This window comes from Falco biarmicus, chromosome 8 (assembly GCF_023638135.1).
Source record: "Falco biarmicus isolate bFalBia1 chromosome 8, bFalBia1.pri, whole genome shotgun sequence".
NCBI lineage: Eukaryota > Metazoa > Chordata > Aves > Falconiformes > Falconidae > Falco > Falco biarmicus.
This window is the reverse complement of record NC_079295.1, coordinates 25166041-25192742: the sequence shown is the minus strand read 5'-3', so window position 1 is coordinate 25192742 and position 26702 is coordinate 25166041. Positions and strand designations below refer to the sequence as shown.

Genomic DNA, 26702 nt, shown 5'->3' with positions numbered 1-26702 from the left:
AATAGAACTTGTGGCTCCTCTAACTTTTAAATGTAACTTTGCAGTTTGCAGCAAGCGTAGCTGTACCATGTAGTGTTGGTGACATGCACAGTCTTCCCTTCTAGTGAGAAAGTGACTGTGATTGAACAGCCCACGTCACCTTGGCCTACTGTATTCAAACCCCAGTGGGCCATCGCCCAGCGTCTGGCCAGTCTGCGATCAGCGATGGACGGCAGGGGCCAGGGAGCTCCTGTGCTCACAGGAAACAGTAGTAACCTGAAATAGCCACCTCTGTATTGTTGCATGAACATCAAATAATCCCTTGCGATAACAGACGTACTGTTTGCTGACTTAATTATGCTACTGTAGCTCACTAGTAGTAATGTGCTTCATTTAACCCATCTCGTAGTATTTTAAACTACACATTAAACACACATTCATCCTGCACTAGGGGCCTGATCCAAAGCACGTGAAATATGTTTGAAAAATTCAGTCTACTTCAAGGACTTTTGGCTCAGGCCCTCTGTTTCTCTGAATGCTGTTGGTTTTTTGTTTTTTGTTTGCTTTTTGTTCAAGCTAGGAGTTGCACAAAGACAACCTGCATATCTCTCTGTATATATTAAATGCAGCTGTTGTCACATGTATAGTATTGTAATTGAAATACAGTGGCACTATTCTGTACTCATAATGTAGATGGTAGAACTTATGTAGAAAATGTTTACAAAACGAGATGAGAATTCTCATTTTATGGAAAGATAAACAGCCACAGAGAAAATAGATGGTGTAGGTAAGTGAATAAATTTCATACTCTTCTAGAACTGGAATGCAAATGTATGCTTAGTGGCTCTCTGCTCTATAGCCAGGTGTTATCCCTGTCCCCAAGTGCTCCTGAAAACTTTATCAGAGAGGAGAGCATAGAATTCATTTACAGACAACATAAGCATGTTAAAATACTAGTAGGATAGATAGTACTATGGATTTTTAAAGTGGGATTAGTTTAAAGAGAACTGCAAAGCACACTTGACATCTTGGAACCTGCAGCGTATCCTGCATATTTTGAAGGCTTTGTCAAAGAAAAAACCTCCCACAGTTGCTTCAGATGCCTTAAAGACTTAATTTTGATTTTAAATTACCTATTTGCAGTACTGTCCTCCCACACTGCCTCATCACGTTTTATATGTTAAAATACACAATTTAAAATGAAAAGCATGCTTTTAAAGCAGCTGTGGGGAAAGGAAAAACAATGGACGCAGAAGTTCACAGAGCCTTTGGTGCTGGTGATCTTGCAGAGCCCTGACAGTTGACCAGGCCGTTTGGCAGATTTGCACGCAAAGGCATTCTGGTAAGGAGAAAGAAAGAGGATACAGGGAGTTTGCATTTGAGAAATGGATCAGCCTGGAACTGTGCATAGCATCTGATCCCCACGTAGGGAAGTGTTAGGTATAAGGGGGTGGAACAGGACTGGCACATTCTCGGTATTACAAACTGTGCTCAGAAGTGTCAATAGAACAGGAGGAAAATAAGTGGAAAAACATGCTGTGGACAGTGGTTTAATTATGTCACATTACGTACTATATATGCATATGCACTTCACGGCAAATTATACTGTAGTAATAGCACTAGCTACTGAAATATGAACTGCTTCAAAGCATGCATTTACTAGATTCATTTGAACTAAAATTATCTGGCAAAGTAAAGCACAATTTCAATATGTCATAAAATTGATAATTAGGATTGGTATCTGATACATCTTTTATTATTAAGGAACAAATATTATTTTGTCTCTTCAGATGTAATTGTATGGAACCAGAACATCCTAGCAATAAAACCTTACAATACTGGCAGGACTACAATATATCTGCGTCCGATGTGCCATGGGGGAACCTAACTGTGTCAGTAAGTGGAATATTGGAACTTAATAGATAAAGGCATAAGCATAAATAATGTTGTCTATCCTACTGCAGCAAATATATTGAAAAAAATACCATTTTTTTCTGATCGTATCTGTTCAAATAAGGCATATAATATACTTAACTGAAAAAAGATTAACATAGACTTTGTAGCATTATCTCCTTTTGTAAGCATTTTGCAGCCTTTGGTAGTACACATTAAAGCAAGTATGGGTATTTTGTGCCCTGCTTTGGAAACTTCTTGACACCCTAGCACAAGAGTTTGACTGAGATTAAGTCTAAACATGTCAAATGACAATGGATTTGTCCTAAATTCTGCCAGACGGCAAAACCAAAATTCCCTCGTGTAGAAAGACTCAGAAATGTTTATTTCCCCTAAAACATTCCTACAGCTGTTGGGGCTATAAAGGGGAAAGGAAGGGGAGAATTTTGTAACTATTTCTCTTCAGTGACCGAATTTCTCTCTTGTGTAGACCTTCAGTGTTAAGTATGTCTTAGTTGTGTAATTTTCTTCTGGAGGATTGGGGAGCAAGCTACAAACAGTTTGGGGAGCTTGCATGGATATATAATTTGTTTCTAAACAGTACACTTTTCTGTGTTTAAAGGATTTATTACTTCAGGTTTGCCTTCCTTAAAGGAACACTTACAACTTGATTAAAATGCCACATCGAGATCAGGCTATCACTTTTTCTCACATTGCACAGTCAAAGACAACTGAGTGCAAAAGACACCAAACTGAAGGCATCCTTTAAAACTACAGCTGAATTAACCTCATTGTAGATGTAACCAGATGAAATGCTTAGAAGTCGATTGAGTGGACCACCTCTAGCAGATACTGTTTTTTCTTTCAAAGGCAGGAATGCAGAACTGGTGTCCTCCTACCATGAGTTAAGCTAGAGATGCCTTCCATGGCTGCTCTGTCTTGGTATCAAGGATTGCTCAACTCTGTTGGTGTGGCAACAGCAGAGAGAAAGTTGAGAACTGCTGGCCTGAGTGATTCCAGCAGTCCAGAATGAATATTCTCAAAACTGCAGCACACTCTAAGAGCATCTGTGCAGGGGCAGACTCCTCCTCTCACTTTCTCAGATCTCTGACAGTGTTTTTCAGAGTACATTTGCAGCCGAGGAGATTTAAAATAACAGATTTTGTTTTAACTATAAATGTAAAAGATCAGCTGCATTATATAAAACCCTTTAAAACTTCTGTGAAAGCTTATTACTGAAACTTGGGTTTACACGGGTAGCAGTATAACTGACCAACTTTTCCCATGAATGCCTACAGTTGTCAAAGAAATAACTGCAATTTTTCATACGTTCTTGTATTTAGTTCTTGCAAACATCATCAGGAAACTTCAATTCTCCTGTTCTAGAGAACTGCAGTAAAAGGTTAGACCTAGTTGTCTATACATATTTGGTCAGTCTCAGCCCACTGCCTTTTTTACTGCTCATTTCTTCCTGTTGTTTCATGTGTCTGATTTAAAAGTTTCAAGTTTCTGAAGATCTAGATTGGCGCTCTCTCTTTGAAACAACAGTAGGACCAACTTTTTTTTTTTTTTTCCCCTATCTAGGACCAAATCAATGTGAGCAAAGTGTTTATTCTGATGGTGACAAAATAATTTTCAGTAGGTGTATGATGAAAGTCATGCTTGTGCTGTACCAACATCAAGGTCTAGCTTAGGCCAGGACTAGTTCTCTGTTTGATGTCCCAGAATCTTGGGAATTTCCTGAAAAATTTTTTCCCCACCTGAAACCTATATTTCATGTCAAAGTGCATGATATTTATCCCAGATTTACTGCTATATCAGTATTAAAAGTTTCGCACTCCTTTGTGTCAGAGTCATCAAGTAGCAACTGGTTTTTTTCCAAGCCAGCTTTTGTTCAAAGCCAAAGTTTCTCGTAACATGTCAAGCCACAGTATTGTGACGTAAGTCTGATGAGCTAATGACCCAGATCATTTGATACTAAAAGATCCTGATCTGGCAGGATATTGCTGCCTGGAATCTCTTGATTCTGAGTGCTATGTTTGTTTTTACTTAGTAAGTGTGGAGGGATTTGGGAAGGAGAAAGAAAGGACTGTGAGTCCAGAGCTCGCAGCTCACATTTTTAGAGCTGTTTATTTCTCTGTTTGTTACCTTGGAACACGATTGATTTTAGACAACTAAGGATGGTACTGGAGAATTACTAGTACTGGAGAATTACTAGACATGTTTTCTAGTATATGTGCATATTTGATCATATAGTATGTTGGGTAGAATTAATATTATGGATTTTGAATTTTGGTGCATTTTAGCTGATCACTTTTTTTAAGAAAAAGATAATTTGTGGAATGTGCTGCCCCCATGTGGTATTAAATGTGTTGGTCTCCTTTTAGGCTAATAGTGTACATTCTAAGTAGCTTTTTCTTGAATTGCTTGGCTGCGAAGGTAAAACAAAAAATCAGTTACTGAGAATGCACCAGGAGCAGCCTTTCTCTTGGTAGCTTTTGAACCTCACTTTCCTCTCTTCGAAGGAATTAGAAGTGCAAATCTGTGTTTGTAAACAGAAAGTAAGTATGTTTACTTGTTCAGTTTGAAATAAATTTGGTTTTATATTAATGCCTTTATGGTATGTCTTAGCGACTTCATAATTTAATACGGGTTAAAAAAGAGATTGTTTTGAGGGTTTGAGAGTTTTGCATGCAGACTAGATACAAATATTAGGAGTTTTAATTTTTAAAAGAATGAATATAGAAAAATGATTTTACTATTTCTAGTAATACAATCTGCTTGCAATTTAAGGAAGCAATTTGAAAGAAAATATGTGTAAGCATAGATATTTTTTAGAACACTACTACTTTGCTCTCCCTGATAGGAATGTAAAAAGTTCCATGGAGAGTTTGTTGGACGAGCCTGCGGTCATCACGGCCCTTATGTTCCCGACGTCCTCTTCTGGTCTGTCATCTTATTCTTTTCTACAGTAACGCTGTCATCCACACTGAAGCAGTTCAAAACTAGTCGATACTTCCCAACAAAGGTGTGTGCTGTTTTTTTAAGTCAGAAGTTGTCATTAGTCATGTGTAAGCATGAATCCCATCTGCCTTGCAAATTTAATTAACTGCTGGTGAAGTGGACACTGCATCTTTTCTCTGTTAGAAAATTGTATCAGAATAAGCATGATTTTAGCTGTAAGCACAAAGTGGCTTGAAACAGTGAAGAAAAAAGAAATCCTAAGTCATACATGAATGTTTTATTTAAAATTTTTGTTTCAATAATTGCAGGTACGATCTGTTGTCAGCGATTTTGCTGTCTTTCTCACTATTTTGTCCATGGTCTTAATTGACTATGCCATTGGGATTCCATCACCAAAACTTCAGGTTCCAAATGCTTTTAAGGTAATTTGATAAGTTGTACTGCCTTATTATTTTGACAAAGTAGGTGCTATAGTGGGTTTATTATTTTTTTTATCATCAGGAAATAGTGATAGTATTCTGAATTTTTCATGCTCACCAAGTACAACCTCTGATTAGTGGCCCATGTAAGTGAGCCTCTCCCGTCAGGCTCTTTCATGCTTCCTAATGTCTTCTGTGTGAGGATGAACACAGCTCCAATTACCCAAATCCTAGACTAATGTAATGTTCTGGGGGGCTCCTTCCAAATTCTGGGCTCATTGTATCAAATACAGCCAAGTCTGTAATATCCCAGATGATTTTATTATATGTAATTTCTCTTTCTGCTATCATAGGAAGTTCTAGCATTTTTCTGTGCTCTTACATAGATTGATTTTAAAGGAAAACATAATCTAGTAATGTTTTCTTATGTATTCTTGTACAGTTGAACTGTAAATAATCCTTAGAGTTCTGACTGGTTATGCATGACTTTTTATAGCCCACCAGAGATGATCGTGGCTGGTTTATTACTCCTTTGGGGCCAAATCCTTGGTGGACAGTGATAGCTGCTGTAATTCCAGCCCTGCTTTGTACTATCCTTATCTTTATGGACCAGCAGATCACGGCTGTCATTATCAATAGGAAAGAACACAAACTAAAGGTATTCCATCAAAAGTTACATTTTTACTGTCTTTTTCTGCTTCATCTACTAGAGTATGCTGGTTTATTACACCTTATGTAGCACCCCTTTAAATTGTTATGCTTTTCCTCTACTAGTCTGTGGAGTATCTGAGCCCTGTGTCAGTCATTTGCTGCCTTGCAGAAGTCTTTATGAATGTAATTTGGAACAGAGATTCTGAATCAAGAAAATGCTTATTCTCTATGCTTTATTAGAAGTATGATACCCATTCACTTAAATAAAAAAATCTGGAAGTTAACAATTACCTTAAGTACCGTAATATTAATTGCCTCTTCAGATACTGACAGTGTTGTTCTACTGGACTGGATTTTTTGATTTTGCAAAACTATTCAGAGGTTACCGTGTATTTAAGATTGTTTTTTCCTCTCTTGATCCTTCTCTGTGGTTCTACACATTTTTCTTTTTAATGCCCTTCCTATCTTGAAGAAGGGAACAGAATAAAACTGAGCTTTAGAGGCACAATGGGTTCCTAAAACAACATAGGACAACATCCTGCTCTGCTCTCTAACACTTTAGTTGCCTACAGATGGAGAGAGAAAAAGGGACATCACCCCTCTGAAAAACTGTTGGGCAAAATCTAGCAGCAGGTTTCTGTACATGTATATGCAGCGAGCTTAGGCTTTTTTTGACATACTTTTAATAAGCAGCAATCCAATCCCAAGTCACTTTAGCAAATGCATTTACAACCTTCACTTTGCACTGCCTCTTCTTGGATGATTGTGACATTTGATATGTTCTTTTTTTGCCCTCTTTGTCAGCCTGGCTCTTCATGTCAATCCATAGCATTGCATGTGGTTAACTTGACAGATGCAGGAATTTGCTGCCAAGCTTTGGAATGTGTTTTTTCAGCACTGGCATCTGGGAGTCAGATGGTCCTCCTGGCTGCCCCCTTGTCTTGCTGCATTTTAGTTTTGCTGGGGTCTGGTGTAGCATCACCTGTTGCTATGCTTCCTTTTCTTCCCATATGTCAGGTTCCTCAGATCATGTATGAATGTGAGGAAATGCTCTCGGATTCTGTATGCATTAGCAGATACATTCCTCATAAATGTGTCAGAAGGTAAAAAAAGGTGTCTCTGTTAAGATTTAGAATTAAACTCTTTCTCTGAGTGCATTGTGCATGTAACTAATATCTGTGTTTAACACATCTCTGAGTTTGTCAAGATGTGCCTTGGAGATAAGACTCAAGCACTTTTGGGGAGTGAGGGAAGGTTGCTAGAGTCGATTCTTTCAGTTTTCTTGACTTTATATGAATTCCCCTTTTTAAATAATGTAAGCAAATAAGATGGCATTTTCATTTTGATATGTGGCTTACATTTTCATAAACCCAGACGCTTCCCATTTTAGAAGTAAAAGTTGTCTTCAGAAAGAAATGATTTGTTTGCTTCCAACTCGTTTTCCCCTCTTTTTTTATACTTCCCATAGCAAATTCTGAATAGTGCACATTTCAGCTTTTGGCAGTCTCTGTAGCAAACCCTTCCAAGTTTAGTTTAGTTACTTTTTTTATGTCAAAAGGCATTTGCATGGGTTTACAGGCAAAATTACAGTTCAACATATTCACATTGTTTGCATGAGCATCACTGTTTCATCAGACCGTGACAGTGGATTTGTTGTTGTATTGCAAAATTTTGTGGAGATGACTAATTACCTGACTTTTTAAAGGAAAATAGCTTGAGCCCCTGCTTGCAGCTGCACAGTGATCCTGGATACTTTCCAAAAATTGAAAAGAAATTTCCCTCTCAGCTATGGTAACAGATATCTATATGACCACAATTGATACAGAACATTGGGCGTTTCCAAACACAGGTTGTATTTGCAGGTTTTTACATATATCTTGAGATTTTACCAGGGAGTTTTCTCAACTACTACAAAAGCAAAGAACATCCTCCTGTAGGTAAATTTACAGGGTATTTGACTACTACAGAGATGATCCAGACCCAAAGGTTTTGTACTGACTGTTCATATAATTTTTTTTCTGATACTGCTTTTAAGTATTGAATAGGGAAACCAGTAAAACAGTACATGATGATGAATATTATAGTTTAATGTATAACTTAATTATAATTTAATTTCTATTAATCTATAGGCCTCTGTTCTAAGACGAAAGTATGTTAGTGAAAATTTAACCATCCATAAAAATTTTACAAGGATTGATGTGGTTTTATGGCCGTTTATAGCATAAACTGACTTTGCAAATGTTAACTTAAAAATTTTTGTGTAGGAAAGAATCAAAATACATATTTTTCTGCCTCCTGTGTAAGGATGGATGGAGTGTCTATTAAGATTAGTGCAGCGGAAAGCTGGCACTGCAGCTGGATGTTCTGCTTACTGTTATCCACAGAAGAGATTTAGTTAAAACAGAAAATGTGTGTAGTTTCCAATGTCCTACTAGTATCTCTAAAAGTAAAAAAAGATATTTGGTGCCCATTTTAAAGTAGATTTATGATACATACACTTAACTCATAACTGGAATGAGTCTAAGCAAGAAGTGAAGCATTTCTTGTGAACTAGGAGGAATTCCCCTTAGATAACCAGTTTGCCATCACTGCTGACCCAACCTATGTGTAACACATAGGAGAAAGCTATTTTTTGCTACAAGTCCTTTTTTTAAAAGGATTTTTTTTTTTTAAAAAAAGTCTCTAATGGTTCATTAGGAATGCCTGCCAGGAGCGTTCTCCTTAATTCAGATGCCATTTTGTATCTTCTTGCTGTCATTACTTTCTTTAACAGAAAGGATGCGGATACCATCTCGACCTACTCATGGTGGCAGTCATGCTTGGAGTGTGCTCTATCATGGGATTGCCGTGGTTTGTTGCAGCCACTGTCCTCTCCATTTCACACGTGAATAGCTTAAAACTGGAATCTGAGTGTTCCGCTCCCGGGGAGCAGCCAAAATTTCTTGGAATCCGGGAGCAGAGAGTCACGGGGCTCATGATTTTTATCCTTATGGGCTCATCCGTCTTTTTGACAAGTATCCTGAAGGTAATTTGGGGAAGTAAGGAAAAGCTAAATACTGCACTGCACCGAACATTTCACTGTTGTTACTGTATTATTTAATGAGTGCCCTTTCCAGGCACGTTACTAACTAGCATAATGTTACACAATGATAATCTAAAGCAGAATTCTAATTTTGCATAATAAAATTGCTAGGGATATCTAATATTTTTAAAACAAAAACCTTCTAATGGAGATCTGGCCTGACTGAAGTCAAAGGGTATTCTGTCATTGGCCTGTAGTATATGAAGATTGACCCTTTGTCTACAATTTGGGCCCAAAGCAAATTATTATGAAATAGTCTTGCTAAATTACACCTGTAAGTAAATCTATTGAGAAAATTTAAAAACATTTTGTGATTTCTGTGTTATTTAAAAATATTTTCACAGTGGCTGGAGAAGTTCTATGGTTCCTTTCTTGGAAATGAACATGAAGATACTCTCATGCTCCCTGCATACTTACGACAGCTCACCAGTGTCCTGAAACTGGGTGTCCAGTTATATGCATTATTAATACCATCTATAGACATAATACTTACTCTTTTTAAGAATTATCTGGCCTCTGTGAAATCAATGAGAGTTTTGCCACTAGCTTCAGTAGGATAAGAATATAGATTTCATTCACAGTGAAGGCAATAAGCCCTTAAAACTTGTACTTCCCAGTAGTATTGTATTATGCATAATACATATACCATAAAACCTTCACTTTATGTCATGGTTTAGCCCAACTGGCAACTGAGCACCACACAGCTGCTTGCTCACTCCCCCCAGCTGGGATGGCAGAGAGAATCAGAAGAGTAAAAGCGAGAAAACTCATGGGCTGAGATAAAGACAGTTTAATAGGTAATTAATAGCTGCACAGGCAAGCAAAGCAAAACAAGGAATTCATTCGCTACTTCCCACCGGCAGGCAGATGTTCAGCCACCTCCAGGAAAGCAGGGCTCTGTCATGCACGACAGTTACTGGGGAGGACACATGCCATCACTCCGAACGTCCCCCCCTTCCCTCTTCCCCCAGCTTTATATGCTGAACATGACATCACATGGTATGGAATATCCCTTTGGTCAGTCGGGGTCAGCTGTCCCGGCTGTGTCCCCTCCCAGCTTCTTGTGCACCCCCAGCCTGCTTGCCTGGTGGGGTGGGGTGAGGAGCAGATAAAGGCCTTGGCTCTGTGTAAGTGCTGCTCAGCAGAAACTAAAACATCCCTGTATTATCAACACCGTTTCCAGCACAAATCCAAATCATAGCCCCATGCTAGTAAAAAGGAAGAAAATTAACTCTACCCCAGCCAAAACCAGCATGGTTTGAAAACACACAGAACACGCGTTTTGTGTATTTGGTATTTAGAATAGGTATTTATCTATGGAAATATCCTTTACCTACACACTGTATACTGGGAGCCTGAACATTTAAAATAGTGTCTTACAAAATAATTCCATAAAAGTAATTCACCCGTTTTTAAATGCTTACAGAACAGAACATTTCTTTTAGCAGTATGAAGTATTTTGTGTATGTCTTGAACATTTCTCTGAGGATTATAGCTTTACTATTCAGATGCTCTCCTGAACATTCTTTCAAGTAAAGAATTTAAGTATATATCAAACACTTTCATTTTTCATGTAGTTCTGTTAATTTTATTAATAGTGAATAAAGTATATTGTAATAACTGGCAATGTTTTTGTGAGGAAAACAAAATTGTAGAGCCAGATTCTTCTTTTGCTTTATACTCTGAGTAAATTATTAATTTGTAATTGAGTGACTCTGAATTTACAACTTGTCTGATTAATGCAGGCATATGGCACTTTGAATTTCAACTGTTTAGAATGTCTTTCTAGAAGCATTTAAAATTGTTAAATGGTATTTAATATGCTCTTCCCTTTCTCTGCTTGTTTGTGCAGTTTATTCCAATGCCAGTACTTTATGGAGTATTTCTTTACATGGGTGCTTCATCTCTAAAGGGAATTCAGGTAAAATGGATTTATGAAGTGTGTTAATGATGATGCTTTCTATAAAACGTGTAGCTATTCTTATTATATTATCTTTTGTGTATAATCTTAAAGGAATGTTGGCAACCTTACATTCTTGAAAGTGACTGGCTTAAAAATGAAAATGGATTCTGTCTAAATCGAGTATTCCCTTTAGGTAATGTGCTCCAATTTTTTATTTTTTAGGTGCCGATTTTTCTGGTCTCCCTTGTTAACAAGGGAATTTTGGCTGAGCCTAAAAACTGAGTAACAACTAGCAGGAGCTCTTCCCTCTCCCCTGCCTCCCCATTCACTTGTTTGCCTGCTGCCTTTTTAGCTTCCAAATTAGTGCCTTTGTAGTGGTAAGGTTGATCTTGAACTTTGCCTATATGAGGCTGTTGGCTAACATGCCCTAAAATTAACGAAGATGAGATGTAAAGATACTTCCTGTGCAAATAAATGCCCCAGGCAGGGAAGTGGAACAGCTGGGAAGTCACATGCTACTTCATTTCTGGCCTGAGGGATGAAGGGCATGTCTAGTGGAAGGGCAGCACCCCTGCAGTGGCCTGCAATAGGAGCCCCCAGCGGAAGCCAGGCGCTCCAGCGTTCAGGTCAGGTTGGTAACGGTACCCCGTGTACCAGTTCTGCTGGATGACTGCAATGTTAAATGGCATGGTGTCAAATCTTATAGCCCATCTGAAACAAACGCTCAGATTTTCAAGCGTGCCTTTGTTATTGATAGTTGAGGTATTGATACATCTTCCAACACAGCTGGGAAAGAACAACCACATGATGAAAATGTGAATTACACTGCACAAAAGGTTGTGAAAGAGCAAAGAAAATGCCTGATTGTTTCTTTCATTATGTTTAAATTTTTGATTGTGAGTTAAAAATGTTGTGGGGTTTTTTTACCTCTATTATGTATAGGCAAAGCTGGCAACATCTCTTATTTTTTGACTGATGTTTTCTATTAAGAGACTCATAATTCTGCCTAACTCTTACCATTTGGGTTGATATTCTCAGAAGTGTAGTTTGTCTTTTACTGAGGTTTAGATAATTTCAACTTAATATGGTTCAGCTGTTTCTTAGAACGAGGGTATGAGAAAGTACACTATTGAGGAGTGTTTTTAAGGCATGCTAAAATCTGGCTATCTTGACTTGGAAAAGTGATAGCATCCCCCTCCCTTCCTCCCTCCCCCAAGCTGGGACAAGGAATTGAGATTTGATAAGATGGCTTTTGTGGGAGGATGTGCTTTTTGCTGTTTCTGTGAAAAAGAAAACTGCTCAAATCTGGCCAAATTATAAGCCTTTAAAAAAATGCAGTTTGCACATGCTCAATAAAAATTCCTGAAACTTGAAATTCCTGAAGACTGTGTGAATATAGCATGGCTCATCCATGCAGGGAGAAATGGTGCATCACCATCATCACTGTGCCATAGCAGCTTATGCAATGTCTCAGGTCAGTATGTGCCCAAACAGGTCTGAAAAACAAAAACCTCTCAGGTACATTCCGAATGGTATGGCAGTTGGCTTTCTGGCATTCTTTGTGGAGTTTTTGGTTCCTTTAGTTTTGGGTTTGTTTTGGGTTTGTTTTGCTTTTGTTTTGCTTTTGTTTTGCTTTTGTTTTGCTTTTGTTTTGCTTTTGTTTTGCTTTTGTTTTGCTTTTGTTTTGCTTTTGTTTTGCTTTTGTTTTGCTTTTGTTTTGCTTTTGTTTTGCTTTTGTTTTGCTTTTGTTTTGCTTTTGTTTTGCTTTTGTTTTGCTTTTGTTTTGCTTTTGTTTTGCTTTTGTTTTGCTTTTGTTTTGCTTTTGTTTTGCTTTTGTTTTGCTTTTGTTTTGCTTTTGTTTTGCTTTTGTTTTGCTTTTGTTTTGCTGTTCCTGCTTTTGTGAAGAAAGCGCAATAGGGAAAAGAAAACAGCCTGGGATAAAGTGTCTGGTGAAGTAAACTGGGGAAGAAACAAGGAAAAAAAGAAGTGTTTCATCCTCATCCACAGGAGATAAAACTGAAGAGATCGCTCCATGATCAGCTTTTTGTGTGCTAAAGGAAGCATAGCTCAGTTGTTGAAAAACAAAGCTCAGAGTGTATCAGAGAGGCAGTGTAATAGTGCACGTGCCCGATAGGCTCAACCGGCTTCCATTCAGGTTGATTCATGGTTGATTCACATCTGCTTTGAAGTCTTACTTTGAAGCCTGGCTTCACCAAACTTCAAGAGTTCTTCACTTGAATCTTAGCAGTGCTATTTTAAAGTAACTATTTTCTTTGTGTGTAACATATTAAGCAGTTACAAGCAGAATGTTTCCAGGAGTATGACTATACAGAATGTAATTTAGCATCTCGGCACATCTGCAATAGAAATACCTAGGGAGACAAATCTGTATTAAAATTGAAAGGAACATAAGAAGTATGACTAACCAAATAATTAAACTTGACTTAATAGGATTTTCATTCTTAATCTGGTGGCTCAACCAGAGATCAGATGAGTCCTTTACCACTGTTGGACTAGTATAGGCTCGTGGTTCTAACCCAGGTAGTCTTTTTCTGTGCTCCTGAACTTCTGCAGTTTTTGCCTTTAGAATAACAAGTCAGATTCTTAGGATATTCAGGATCTCTTAGGCAGTGCGTGAATGTCAGCATAGATGAACCTACAGCTCATTTTGATGCAAACTTTTTAAAATTCCTCTTTCAGCTTTTTGACAGGATAAAGTTATTCTGGATGCCTGCAAAGCATCAGCCAGATTTTATTTATCTGAGGCATGTTCCTCTTAGAAAGGTCCATCTCTTCACTGTAATTCAGCTGAGTTGTCTTGTGCTTCTGTGGATTATAAAGGTTTCAAGAGCTGCCATTGTCTTTCCTATGATGGTATGAATTTTTTTTTTATTTCCTCTAAAATTTAATCTCTTTTCACTTGTGGATAATTATTACTGAAGGAAAAAAAATAATTGTGGGCAGGTAGTTACAATATAGCTTTGATTCAGTGTTCAAGGACAATTCATACTATATTAAGTAAGGAAAAATTTTACATAGACCTCTGGTTTGAGTCTAGGTTGCATTCTGTTTATATGTGTGGATAGCCCAATTGTATATTGTCTTAGGGAAAATTCTTTAAAAAATATTAAAATAAATATTTTATGTTTTTATTTAAGGAGTAGTGCATAATCCTTTTACAGAAAGAACATTCATTCATTAAGGAAGATTTTTCATTGTACTGAGGAGCTTGACTGATCTGTGTCTTGCTGGAAATAAAAGAAGAATCTGTTCTGCTGCTTAAGTGATCTCACTCATTATTTCACTACCTGAAAAGATACCTCAGTGATTGTTAAATGCTTCAAGCTGTACTTATCTGGACAAAGGAAAACCGGCTGTTGGCCTACCCAAATTAAAGGCTAAAGTTCTAGCTTTAAACTGTAGTCACTTTTGATTCCTCTACAAGCATATTTGTCAGTTTTACTTGCTTCAATTAATTAAGCAGAAAATAACTTCCTGAATTAATTGAATTTATATCTTTACAGGTTCTAGCTTTGGTATTTGTCCGAAAACTCATGGATTTCTTTTTTACTAAGCGGGAGCTCAGCTGGTTAGATGATTTGATGCCTGAGAGCAAGAAAAAGAAACTGGAAGATGCTGAGAAAGAGGTGGGTCATGGTTTCAGGGTTTTTTTTGGTGTGTAGCACTTTATCAGTTTTTCCTTTAGACATTTAGAGAAAATTCTGTAAACAAGGCATATTCCATGCAACAGACAGCCTTGTTAACAGTATGCAAAGTGTAATATTGTTGTATTTTATGTAAGTCCTTTTAAGGTTACGAATTTAATAGGCTTGGGGGGAATGTCTATGAAGATTCTTATGCTGTCATACTGTCATGTAACATAGTATCTGCAGTGCTCTTGGGGATTGTTCCAGAGACCCACTCAGATGGTGATGATGTGCAGGGATGAGCCTGTCTGTAGGAAGGCCCACAGATGCCGGGGGCACTTTGATGCTGCGTTGGGCCTGGTCTCATCCCTGCTGGAGATGCTGAAGAGAGCAGTGCAGAATTTAAGGGGCATGGCATGTCCCAGCTATATATGAGCCATACATGGGTCACATGCCATCACCCTGTGCCCTCTCCGCTCAGCAGTGTCCTAAACCTGTGCAGTATCCCTATTACACACTGGGCTGGCATTTTCCTTCTGCTACTGCAGAAACAATTTACTTCCACTTTCTAATGAGAAGGTCAGTGACACTGCTCACCCCTGTTAACCAAATCCTCAGACTTCTACTTACAGCCTGTGGCATTACCACCCAGTTGATTGTTTTGGATCTGGGTTCCTTGTCTCCTTTCAAAGAACATGCATTTCAGATCATTTCTAATAAACTTGATACAGGACAGATTCTTACACATTTCCACTCAAAACGTTCCTGTATTTTGACAGCGAAACACTGATCTTTCTGATTGTAGCTTTCTAACCAGTTTTGCATCTATTTGATAGTGGTTTTATCCAATCTCTGCTTCATGAATTGCTTGTTGAATTACATATAAAACTGTGGGAATACAAAGTAACTTTATGTGTAAGGGACTGAGGTCTTTGTCCTTTGTCCCTGGTATCAGCCACCTGATCAGTGTCAGGTGTTATGGAACCTCAGCACTGGGCCCAAATAAATGAGGGACAAGTCTTGACGGAGAAACACTAACTGCAGGAGCAGTAGGTAGCATATGTTGGTGCCGGGTTATTTTCAATGGCAGTTGTGTGCCCTCCATCAGCACTTTTGAATAGTAGTGTGGTGTGAGGCTGTGGCGGCACTGGGAGGTGAAGGTGCAGGTAATGCCATGTGGGTTTGGTAGGCTGTGGTCACTTTTAGGCAGGAGTGCTCTGAGACAGTTGTGCATATGACCTTTAAGATGCCCTGAAGACCTTTGCAGAAAAGTCCAGGACCTGTGAGACATAACCTTTTGGTGGTACAAGGGTACTGCAAAAACTAGGAAATGTGAATGGATAAATCAGCAATTTATCCTTGGGGATGCCCTGAGATGCAATCTGAGACCAGTGAAATGGTGTGTGTGAGGATTCTCATTGGTAAGTCTATTTGCAGAAGTAGGACATGAGCTAACAATTTGAACATGTAACTATGAAAACTAGATTTCTCTGTCTTTAGGATTCATATGTGACCTTTGACAACTCACTGCCTCGTCTGTAACCTGGAGAACTGTAACTTTGCTTTCCTTGACACGTTCAACTTATTTCATAGAATAAGTTTGGGGGAAAAGGTTTTACCTAGGTGATAAATATCATGGTGATTATTTTCTATTTATTATGTGCCTGTAAAACTACCAGGCTGAAATCAAAATACGTGAGTCATTGTTTTTCCCCTTGAATCAAAGCAGACAACTGGAGAGTCATTTCAGCACAGTATCTGTTGTCATCACAACTCAGAGTAACCAAAAGTAACCAAGGTAGCTCTCTTCTTGTGGGTCTGGTTATTGGAAAGAATTCCTTGTTATCCTTATGTTTTGGTTATATGTCACTTTCCTTCCCATGCTTGATAGGATGGCATCAGAAAACAAAAATGGGAAAATCTACTGGTGTTACCTTATTTCATTCACTGTCTGTTTTGAGAGGTTATTTTTACATATTTTGGCATTTCTAAATATTTGGAGCTATTATTAAAACTGTTCAACTGTCAAAAACTTATGAAGCTGTGAAGCCTGGAAATGACAAAATTAACTAGTAATAAAACTTCTGACATGTAGCCTGAGGAATTAATTGGAGAGTTGCTATCACACGGCTTTTAAAAATAGAAGTATTCTACCCACAAGAATATTCAGAAATACAGTTGACAAGATCTGAAACTTATTTGATTGGATCCTAATTTCATCACTTAAGTTGTTTTTATATTTTTAGGCCATGTTTTTCCAAGGCTTTGTACATTTATAGCAGATATTATATATGCCTTCTCCTCACAGACCTCTTTTGGAAGCCACTTTGATGTTAATCAATTAAGTCTTTCTGAGACTGGAATGAACAAAGTGACTTCACCCAATTGGAGGAAAAAATGTTGTGACTTTTAAAATAGTTGTAATAGTAAAACATTTAAGAAGCAAATTGCTGTGCAGAGAGGATTCAAATTCTACTGTTTTGGAAAATTGTACTGGCTCTTCTAGCTAGTACCATCTCACCAGTGTGTGTGATGCATATGGGGTTTTGGTTCACCTGCCAGAAAATGGTAAGCCCTCTTTTTGGGAGAGCCAGCTCACACTTTCAAACAGGCACCAGGGTAAACTGTTACAAAGCCATCTAATAAAGGGAGGAAAGATGTGGAGGTCTTGGTGTGCCCGTTACGCTCACATACGCACAGTGCATCAGTTTAGGGCAGGATTTGATGGTTACATTCATGTGAAGGCATGTTAACCTCCTGGCTGTGGCTTTCCTTACCTAACAGGGGTGTGAACCTTGAGAATCCTCCTGCGGAGCCTTGCAATGATGTCTGAAAGACAGAGACTTGTTTTTCTTTGTTCAAGCAGGACATGGTGCTCGAGGGGTGTTGTTTCATTCTCCCCTCCCCTTAAGATAGAATTTCAAAATTTGTAACTATTTCACAAGAAGATTTTTGATAGATATATCTCTTAGTTCACTTCCTGCTACTCTCAAAAGGTGTTTCCCTGTTCAAGCTAAAACTAATTTTGGTGTCTTGTTTCCCTACCTTTCACTGCAATAAAACTTTATCAGTATTAAAAGTATATGTGCAAACTTAAATTTTACTTCTTTAGTTTTTGGGTATTAACATTGCAATATATATATCCTGTTACGCATGATATTTTAAATTCACCATACAGCTGCTCACTCAGTGTTACTAATTTTACGTCTTTATTGTTACAGGTGTCTCCTTTATTTGACACTGAAAAATACCATTAAGTGAAGATACTTCTTTTAAAATAGAAGGTTTTAAATGTTAAATTAAAAGAGTTGAAAAGTATCTTCAGAAATTCAAATAAATACTTAAAGAAAATGGAAAGAGGACCAAAGCACATAAATTTCACTTTTCACAACACCATATCCTGTCTCATGTCTAAATGCTTTCCTTCTAGGAAGAACAAAGTATGTTAGCAATGGAAGAGGAAGGGACTGTTCAGTTACCACTAGAAGGACATTACAGGTAAAATATACCTTTCCTCTTTTAGGTGAGTTGCAATTAAACAAATACACATGCCACAATATTTATTCTTAATGCTTGGAGGATGTTTGGTAGTAGGGTACAGATAGATGAACTGAACCATATACTGCAGCATTTAACAAGCTCAGCCCTTTTCTAGTTTTTTGATGTGATCTCACAGCCCATAGGAAAAGGACACCCAAGGGACAAGCTGAAGTTTTCCCTTGGGCAAGCCTGCAGGATCAGGCTGTTCATAATGAACCTTTGCTTCTGACATGCACAGTGCAAAAGGAAGACGTAGAGCAGGTCAAATCCTTCACCCTGATGCTAGCAGGGACCCAAGAAAGGTTTTGAACACACCCCAGGAAAACTAGATTCTTACAGTATTACATTTTAAAACATTCTGATTAAGATCCTATCTGTGTGACATAGTAAGTGGATCAGAAGCTGTCCAGGGTAGGTGAGGCATAATGCAGGGCTGGCACGACTTAAAAACCCCATGTAAACCTATGTTTATAGATAGTAATAATGCATGTGGCCGGCCCATAAGGACTTACTTTCATTTACAGTTTTCAGAAAGGAAGTTCTTAATCAAGATTTGAAATACCTGGTGATAGTATTAATTTGAGTTCATAGGAACACTATCTTAGAGTGGCATCCTTATATTTTTAACATGGTTACCCTTATGTCTCCTAAGGCAAGTAACTGTCTCTGAAAAATCCCAGCCTATTTCTTATTTTGATTCATCACACTTCTAATGGTCTGTTCTTTTCATCTTCTGTCCATACCTTTTTTGTTCTATTTTATATTAGCAATACTTAGCTTAATTTATCTTGAGGTATGATCTCTATTATCTATAGCGTGTTTACTTAAGTAGAGTTGTGTGGATAATATCGGACCTCCTGTACTGTAAGAGTCACAGTCCTACAGCTAAAAAGAAGAGTCAAGACATTGGTTGATAAAGCGGTGCCCCAAAACACTCTGAAAACAAGTTTACTGAGGGCTTGCTGAATGTCAAGCCATATGTAAACCATGAGGTCAGGAATAATGTATAGGCAGGCCCTTAAAACTTTTAAGACTTTATTTTTCTTAAGTGTATGAATACATATTTGGAGCAGTCCAGGCAAAGCAAAGGGCATAATGGCTACAAAATGCTGCTTAAAGCTACCGATTAGCTTGTTTAATTGGGGTGTTTTTATTAGAACTCTTAAATCTTTGACTTTGTCAAGGCTTTTGATTGCTTTTAAAATTGTTTTAAAAGCAGGTGGAGTTTCAGAGCATTAAGCACCCTGAGAACTGTTAGAGCTCTTAGGACTCTTGTTTAGTCCAATGATGTCACTGGCATGTTGTGAGATCTTGGGCGATACTTAAGTTCACAGTTCCTCATTTTTCTCTGTCTGTTAGTTGGAAGTGACACAATATATTTTATTGATGTTACTCTGATTAATTGCTGTTGGAGGAGGAAAATACTAAAGTGCTAAGACATTTTAAGAGACTAACATTTCTTAACATTGCACTTACTTATTGTCATCATATCCATTTTCATGGACTTTTGTAGAGTTAATAAGTGACAAAGACTGATCGCTCATTGTTTTACTGCGCATTTACTTTTATTCTTGCCTAGAGATGACCCATCTGTGATAAACATTTCTGATGAAATGGCAAAAACTGCTGTGTGGAAGACATTGTTGATATCCTCAGACAATGCAAAAGATAAGGAGTCAAGCTTTCCTTCTAAAAGGTTTGAATTCTTTTATATACTTTATATATTGGTGTTGTCAAACCAGTATTGGAATATTTTGCTAAGGATTACAAAGATTTCTAACATCTTGCAGTTTTATTTCTTGAAATTTCCTTTTATTTATGTCCAGTCACAGTATTTGGAGCTCAAAACACAAATTCAGAAAAAAAAACCCCACTGCAAATATTTGCATGCTAGTTAGCTATGCTACCATGGAAAGTAAAGTTCAGCATGCCTGATGCTTGTGTAATGAACCACCACCCTACCCCTGGATATTGCACAACAGCTGTTGTGTTTGTTCTGCTTGCTTTTGTTCTTTCCTCTTGAAAAAGAAGTAGTCATCACTACTCTGGAAATACCTATATGAAGAACCCAGTACTCTGAATGCAATCTACTAATATTTGGAGTGAATATAATTTTCAGATTGCATCACTTCTTTTCATTTTTCTGTCTACTTCACTTGTACTCAAAACAGTTAAATACTTCTAAATTTTAGTCCAGACAAATGTAAAATGAAGCAACAAAGTTTTATGTGTGCTAAAGAGTTGTTATGGGAATAAGAAAATGTTAAATACAAGCACAGTGTGATTGCAAGAGGAATTTTCCTGTTTCCATAAATTTTAAATTTAACTATTTTCAACTTAATTGTTTCATATCACATTCTGTCATAAGCTCCTCTTCCCCAATCACTCTAGAACCTGATTCCCCAAAGGTAAGACCCTGTCCCTCAATTTTTCCCTTGATTGTATCTTCCAATTCAAAGTGGTGCCACCTAGGAACCCAAATGACTTGACTCTGCGTAGTCTTTTGGGAAACAATGAAAAAAAATTGCAGGTAGGAATAAAATCCTTAGTATTAAAATTTGGAATTTATTGTGTATTAAAAATAGAAATTGTAGATGTAGTATATATAAATGTTAAACTGAATTTATTCCTAGAATTCTTTTTCATTAATTCTTTGACATTTTCAAAACCTAAAATTATATTCTGCCCATTTCTAAATCTAGTTTTATAACGAGCTCCATGTTTGAAACAGCTAGTTGTTGTTTTACGGTGAAAAGATGCAGTTAGAGAAAAAATGTAGTGAAATACATTTTTTTATTTTATCCCCTCAAAATGGCATGCTGCCTTTCAGTGCTGTTTCTTTCCCTAAACAGCATAAACAAGATGAACAGCTCATGACCAGAGAATCTTCATTTCAGACACCCATGGAGCAGCCCACTAATGTGATCGCTTTAATGCTATTTCACTGACAGTCAAAATAGCAGTGTAGTTCTTATTTGCCTTCCAACCTACACATGGGCTGAAAAGTGTCACTGTCGTAGTGAAATCAGTGTGGTGCATGGCAGAAGGATGTACAGTCGGGTTTTCTTACCTTATGTGCCTACTGCTGTCCAGCCTGTGAAAGCCTGGAGAAAGAGAAGCAGCAGATATGGTACATTCACAGCCACTGCATACGGGGTGTGCAGTAGTTGTCATTTTTCTGATGGATGTTGCTTTCTTTAATCGTATGACAGATTATGCTAATGTTTACTGTTTTAACCTGAAATTTTCAAAGATCCATTGAGCAAAGAGCATCCGCATAGACTGTGGCTCAGACAGCATTGGTAAAAAATGATTCTGCCTTTCCCCTGCAGTAAAATAGAAACGCATTTTCTGAGAAGGTCATTTTCAATCTGTTCTTGTATCTTTGCTCATGAAAACAAAAACTCTGGCGAAAAGGCACTAAGGGATCACGGGTTTTACCAATTCAGGTAGGAGTGTCCTGTTGTAAAGGAACAACTCCTTAAAGAATCTGAAATTGTGCTTTTTCATGTGCTTTAGCTTGTCGCAGTTTCTCAGACAGAAGTAGATTCAAAGAACTTTAAACCTGGAAGGCTTGCTTTCTGAGAAGCAAAACCATAGACAACATTAATCTTAAATCACATTAAAGACATAGTTAAACATTACATTCCTAAAGATATGTATCATTACATGAAGATACAATTCAATCCTAGGTAAGTACTGAGAAAAAAGAAAGCTTGGAATGGTAGCAGTTGTAAGGATAATTTTTGCAAATGATCAAGGTCACCAGTATTACATTAGTCAGCTCCCTTCAGTGAAGGGTACCTTACCATAGGGGTGGGTGGGTGGGAGGGAAATCACTTCGTTTTGAAATTAATTTTACTGATGCCTTTAGAAGTTCAACTAGAGAAGTGTTTAGTACTCCTTTTCCTGTTGTCAGGTCTACTTTCTTATACTAATATCCCAAAATATTATTAAATGGGACAATTAAATTATGATACTGTACTATTATTTCATGTAGTGCCTTTTATGTAAGGCAATGATCAATTAACAGCATAGGGTGATTTTTGGAATGTATAAAATCTGGAAGTTCGTTTTACTAATTAAATCCTGAAATGACTTGGCAATCAAATACTGGCCAATAATAAACTAAGATCATCTCCAAAGAGAGTTTTGGCAGGAAAGTTTATACAAATGACTTCTCAGCCTGATGCATAGATAATATCTGTCATAAGCTCTGCCCTGCCCCTGGCTCTGTGAAGCAGCACAGTGCATGACAGTTGTTCCATCCCAGACTCATAACAGCATTCAAGCATCTAAAGAGGGGACTTGCTATAAATGGGATTTACTTAGTCAACTGTTGCCTAACCATAGAGGCCCCTGAACTTTACAGTTTTCCAACCTTTATTTTTCATTATTAAAATTCCTAGGGTCCTCAAGGTCTGCTTCTGAGCCTCTCTTGGGAGAATTTAACACCAAGGCACCTGTCTGAAACATAGCTCTCTTTGGTACATGTGATTAAATATTCCTGTCTTTGCTTACAATGTGTTAAGCCCTTCAGATAGCAATTTCAAGATCTGACCATGTATAGAATGTAGTCAGAGCTGGTCTTTTAAAGTACTGGAGAAAGAGGCATCTACTACTTTGTAGATGGTGTGAGTTCCTTACTTTACCTGAAAATATGCAAGTCCTGCATCCCAAACCTTCCTTCTCAGGCTCGTTAAGACTACTCCCTTGGCAGGGAGGAAGAGAGCTCCCAAGTCCCATACAGATCCACCGGTTAATATGTTGTACCGCTAAAAGACTGGACTTGTCCTTCCCCCGGCCAAATTGCTCAAGGCATTAAAGCCTACATCTGCAGGAGGTACTCAGAGATTTGAATCCTGAATAGAAGCAAGACTTTCCTGGTTATCACAGAGGCACCTAAAACATGGAAATACTATAGACTGTAAAGCGCACGACACATCCTCAGTGTTTGCTTTTACTAAGCACAGGTAACTCTCTGTCTGCTGTGCTGCTGCACTTTAAGTTCACTTCCCCCCACCCTTCCCCCTGCCCCCAGAATTTGTTTGCATACCCTTTGTGTGCAGAAAATGTAACATACCCAATTCTATCACTGTTCTACAGAAGGTGACAGATTCGGCAGTTGAAGCAGCAGAAGTTGGTATTCTTTAGCTATTTCCATTAACACCTCTGGAAGCTGCCATAGGCATAGAAGTAAGCTTTGGCTGCACTGAATTGTATCCTTAAAGCAATTTTTATGTGAAGAAAAATGTCAGATGATTGTAAAATTGTGCATGAATCACCTTAAGAATTTGAGAATTGATCTTGCTTTCTTTAAGCCTTGTGTAACTCAGCCTATTTCTCATTCATTCTAGTTAAGGAATTATTCCCATGAAACCTGGTAGGTTATGTGCTTGATACAGGTTTGTTCTCAGAACCATCTTTTTTTAAATACCCTGCCACTCTTTGTTGAAGGCTTGATTTGCCTGTGTTGTGGAAGCCTCTTTGCATTTTTGTATTGTGATACAAACTCATTGCAAGAACATGACTTTTTATTTATTTACGCTGTTATAAATTAGGACCCTTTTCACAAAAAAAATTAATAATCATCTGCTTTGCACATATATTACTTTCTGTAGGCAAATCAACCATGTTTTAACTGGAAAAAAGTGAATCCAAATTAGAACTCTGAAGCAGAGTTCTTAGTGATAATGGCTTTTGTATGATCTTTCAAGCTTTTTTTTTTTTAAAAAAAAGTTACTTCCTTAAAATGTGTCCACGAGGAAGTATGTATTAAGCTGGAAGTGGGGAATACTGTCACTCCCCGCCCCTGCAGCCTTCTCCTGCTCTCTCCAGTCAAGACTGAAAGCCAAATATTACAGTTGGAAATTGGCTTGCACAGCTCTAGTTCGGAAACATTCCTTCTAAATGTACATCAAGCAACAGACTACATTTTAAAGACAAGAAATACGTGCTGCGACCACTTGTTTGTGCCATTTAAGAAAATGCTGGTATTGTCTGAGAACTCTATCGTTACCATTATTTAATCAATTAACAGTTGTATTTGCCAAAAAGATGAAAAAGTGGGTATCTTTGCTTGCATGCTGGCTGACTTGTGTGTCTGTACATCTTATGTTTTCTTTGTCCTTCGTCACTAAAATGCTGTCTGATGTCTTCTGCACCATTCAGCACAGAAACTTTCACTTGCTTTCCAGTTTGTGCTATGCAGCATGAAAAATTGTTAAAATATCAGTGCAGTGTTGGTTTGCAGGTAGATCATTAATATATATGATTGTGCTACTGTAACTATTTTTGCTTCTTTTCCTAGTGCTGAAATCAGAAAAGAGAAGAAAGCTGACTCAGGGAAAGGTGTTGACCGGGAGACTTGTCTATGATGTGTACTTCAATTAATTTTTTTACAAATGAATGAAAGGAGTGCCACAACCACTAAATATAAATGATTTGAGCTTGTAACTTTTGTCTTTCATCTCAAACTAGCACAGGTAATGTAGTGCAATATTAGTCTCATTTCATCAATGTCTACATTGTCTAGTATCTGTGTGAAAGTCTGCAGTAGCCAATGCAAAAAATCTTCATGTTCTTTGCTGATATTGGCCATTTATCAGTATTCGTATCATAAATTTAACAAACAAATTTTCTTTCAAATTCAATTTTCCTGTTAATAGGTTTGTACTGTATTTTGCTACTTTTTCTGTGTGAAAATACTTAACAATCTTCATTCATGATGAACTTGAAAACACTTGTTCCAATTATTATTATTTTTTTTAAATCACCTGAGTAAATGACTTCAGGAGACCCAAACTGACAAGCAAACATTAAAGAAGTTTTTAAAGTAACAACTGATCTGACCCTGTGAACAAACTAACAAGGATAATCCTTTCCTTCTGAAGCTGTCCCTTTGAAGTCATGGATTACTCTTGCCGTGAGGATTGCAGGGTCAGATTCTGTATTTGTGAGATTTTCCTTGATTTAATACAGTGTATTTAATATTCAAATTTGTATGTAACTGGAACATAGTCATATATGTATATATATATATATATAAAAATACAAAAATATATATTAAAACATTCTCTCACCTTAGCTGAAAAACAAAATTACACCCCTTGATGTGAAACATGGGTACAGTATTTCTTAAGATGCAATCTGTGATTACAGTATCTTGTATTGTATGAATGTTGCTGTGGTAGGCTAAATTGCATTATGTCATTAATCCATCCATTATTTTATAATAGGAAAAAGTTTGTAGATACTAATTATACCCCACATACAGTTATATTACCTGCCCAATGATTTTCCTCTTTATTGCCTAAAATACAGCCACATAAAGGGCATATTTGTATTGTCCTCTCTCTACTAACAACTGTAAACTTCTTCATTTCGGAGACTGTGTATCATACTTAAATGGGTATCCTGCTGTTGATTTTGCTACAGCTCTTCACTATTCCATCAAGTGCATAGTGATTAAAAGATGAAAACAACATTGCTAAGTAAAATGTGGCTTTAGAGCCATTACAAAGACATTTTTCATAATGGATATTGTTACTGCCTGATCCTTCAGCAGGTTCTTTTGTGTAAAACAAAGACTGCAAGAATAACATTAAATTAATAGAAATGTCAAACAAAAGTTTTATTGTTATTTGGAATTCACTAATTTTTATTTCTTTTTAAAGATAATTTTTTAAATTATTAAATGAAAGCTAACTCTTATTATTACACTATTACTTTGAATCCTACAAATACAAATTACAGTCTTTTAATATTTATAACAACTCATCTACAGGGCTCTTACATTCCCCAGCTTCCCAAAACGTGATAATCTTTCCATAGACCTTACATAAACAACTTTTCACATCCAGTACATTTAAAGTATCCTTCTAAGTGTCTGTGTGCGTGTGAGTGTGTGTATGTTTTACTACTTTAGCCATACATGATAATTGCATTTTGCTGCAAACTAATAGGGTCACTGTTCTAAATTGGACTTGGCATTATTGAAGCCCATTAAAAGGCCATTTTTATGGAGAGAAAAAACCCAAACCTCATGGTTACAAAGAAGGATTTACATTTAATTCAATGTTTGTATTTGTAAATTTAGGAAAAAAAATGCTGATGCATTAAAGTTAAATGCTTTGTTTTGTGTACTTGATGATGAAATGTAAGATTCCAATTGTTTTAAGGTTAGTATAGAAGTTCAGTACTTCTGTTTGTCCCGAAAGCAGCCTGGTGGCGTTTTAATATGTTGCCGACTTTGTTACAGATAACATATACAATCAAAATGTATTAGTTTCACTTGACCAACTCTTAGAATATTAAGAAATCAGTGTATTCAATGGCATTCTGTATTTCTGTTCAGTATTTCAGAGTGGTTTTATTTTAAAACGGTCACTCTGTTCTTGTGTGAATTTAAATGCTATTCCAATGTTAATCTTAACATTCTGAAATCACACACAATATAAAGCAAATGTAGTGCTATATTTACTTCTAATTTCATATTCCTGGTCAAAATTACTCAATTTCTTGGATGTAATTTATTACAAAAGTTTATGTGTACATGTGAATAGACTATTGTGTTTTTCACAATTGAGAAATGTTATGTGAAAATAAATATTTATCCTAACTAA

The 26702-nt window shown here is 37.1% G+C and overlaps 1 protein-coding gene across 7 annotated transcripts in view; it reads left to right on the top strand.

Moving 5' to 3' along the window:
- SLC4A10 (solute carrier family 4 member 10) overlaps window positions 1-26702 on the top strand; it is a 162041-nt gene extending 135339 nt beyond the window's left edge. For 5 of the 7 annotated variants that reach the window (XM_056348877.1, XM_056348879.1, XM_056348876.1 and 2 more), the window contains 11 exons: window positions 1770-1875; window positions 4739-4900; window positions 5145-5258; window positions 5752-5913; window positions 8680-8931; window positions 10841-10909; window positions 13592-13765; window positions 14416-14538; window positions 17969-18036; window positions 19658-19774; window positions 24389-26702. In XM_056348877.1, the coding sequence (XP_056204852.1) occupies window positions 1770-1875; window positions 4739-4900; window positions 5145-5258; window positions 5752-5913; window positions 8680-8931; window positions 10841-10909; window positions 13592-13765; window positions 14416-14538; window positions 17969-18036; window positions 19658-19774; window positions 24389-24455 (1414 nt within the window). In that variant the 3' untranslated portion in view covers window positions 24456-26702. Of the gene's footprint in view, window positions 1-1769; window positions 1876-4738; window positions 4901-5144; window positions 5259-5751; window positions 5914-8679; window positions 8932-10840; window positions 10910-13591; window positions 13766-14415; window positions 14539-17968; window positions 18037-19657; window positions 19775-23184; window positions 23275-23435; window positions 23462-24388 lie in introns of all 7 variants that reach the window. The other 2 variants (XR_008823484.1, XM_056348880.1) reach the window with 2 other exon arrangements.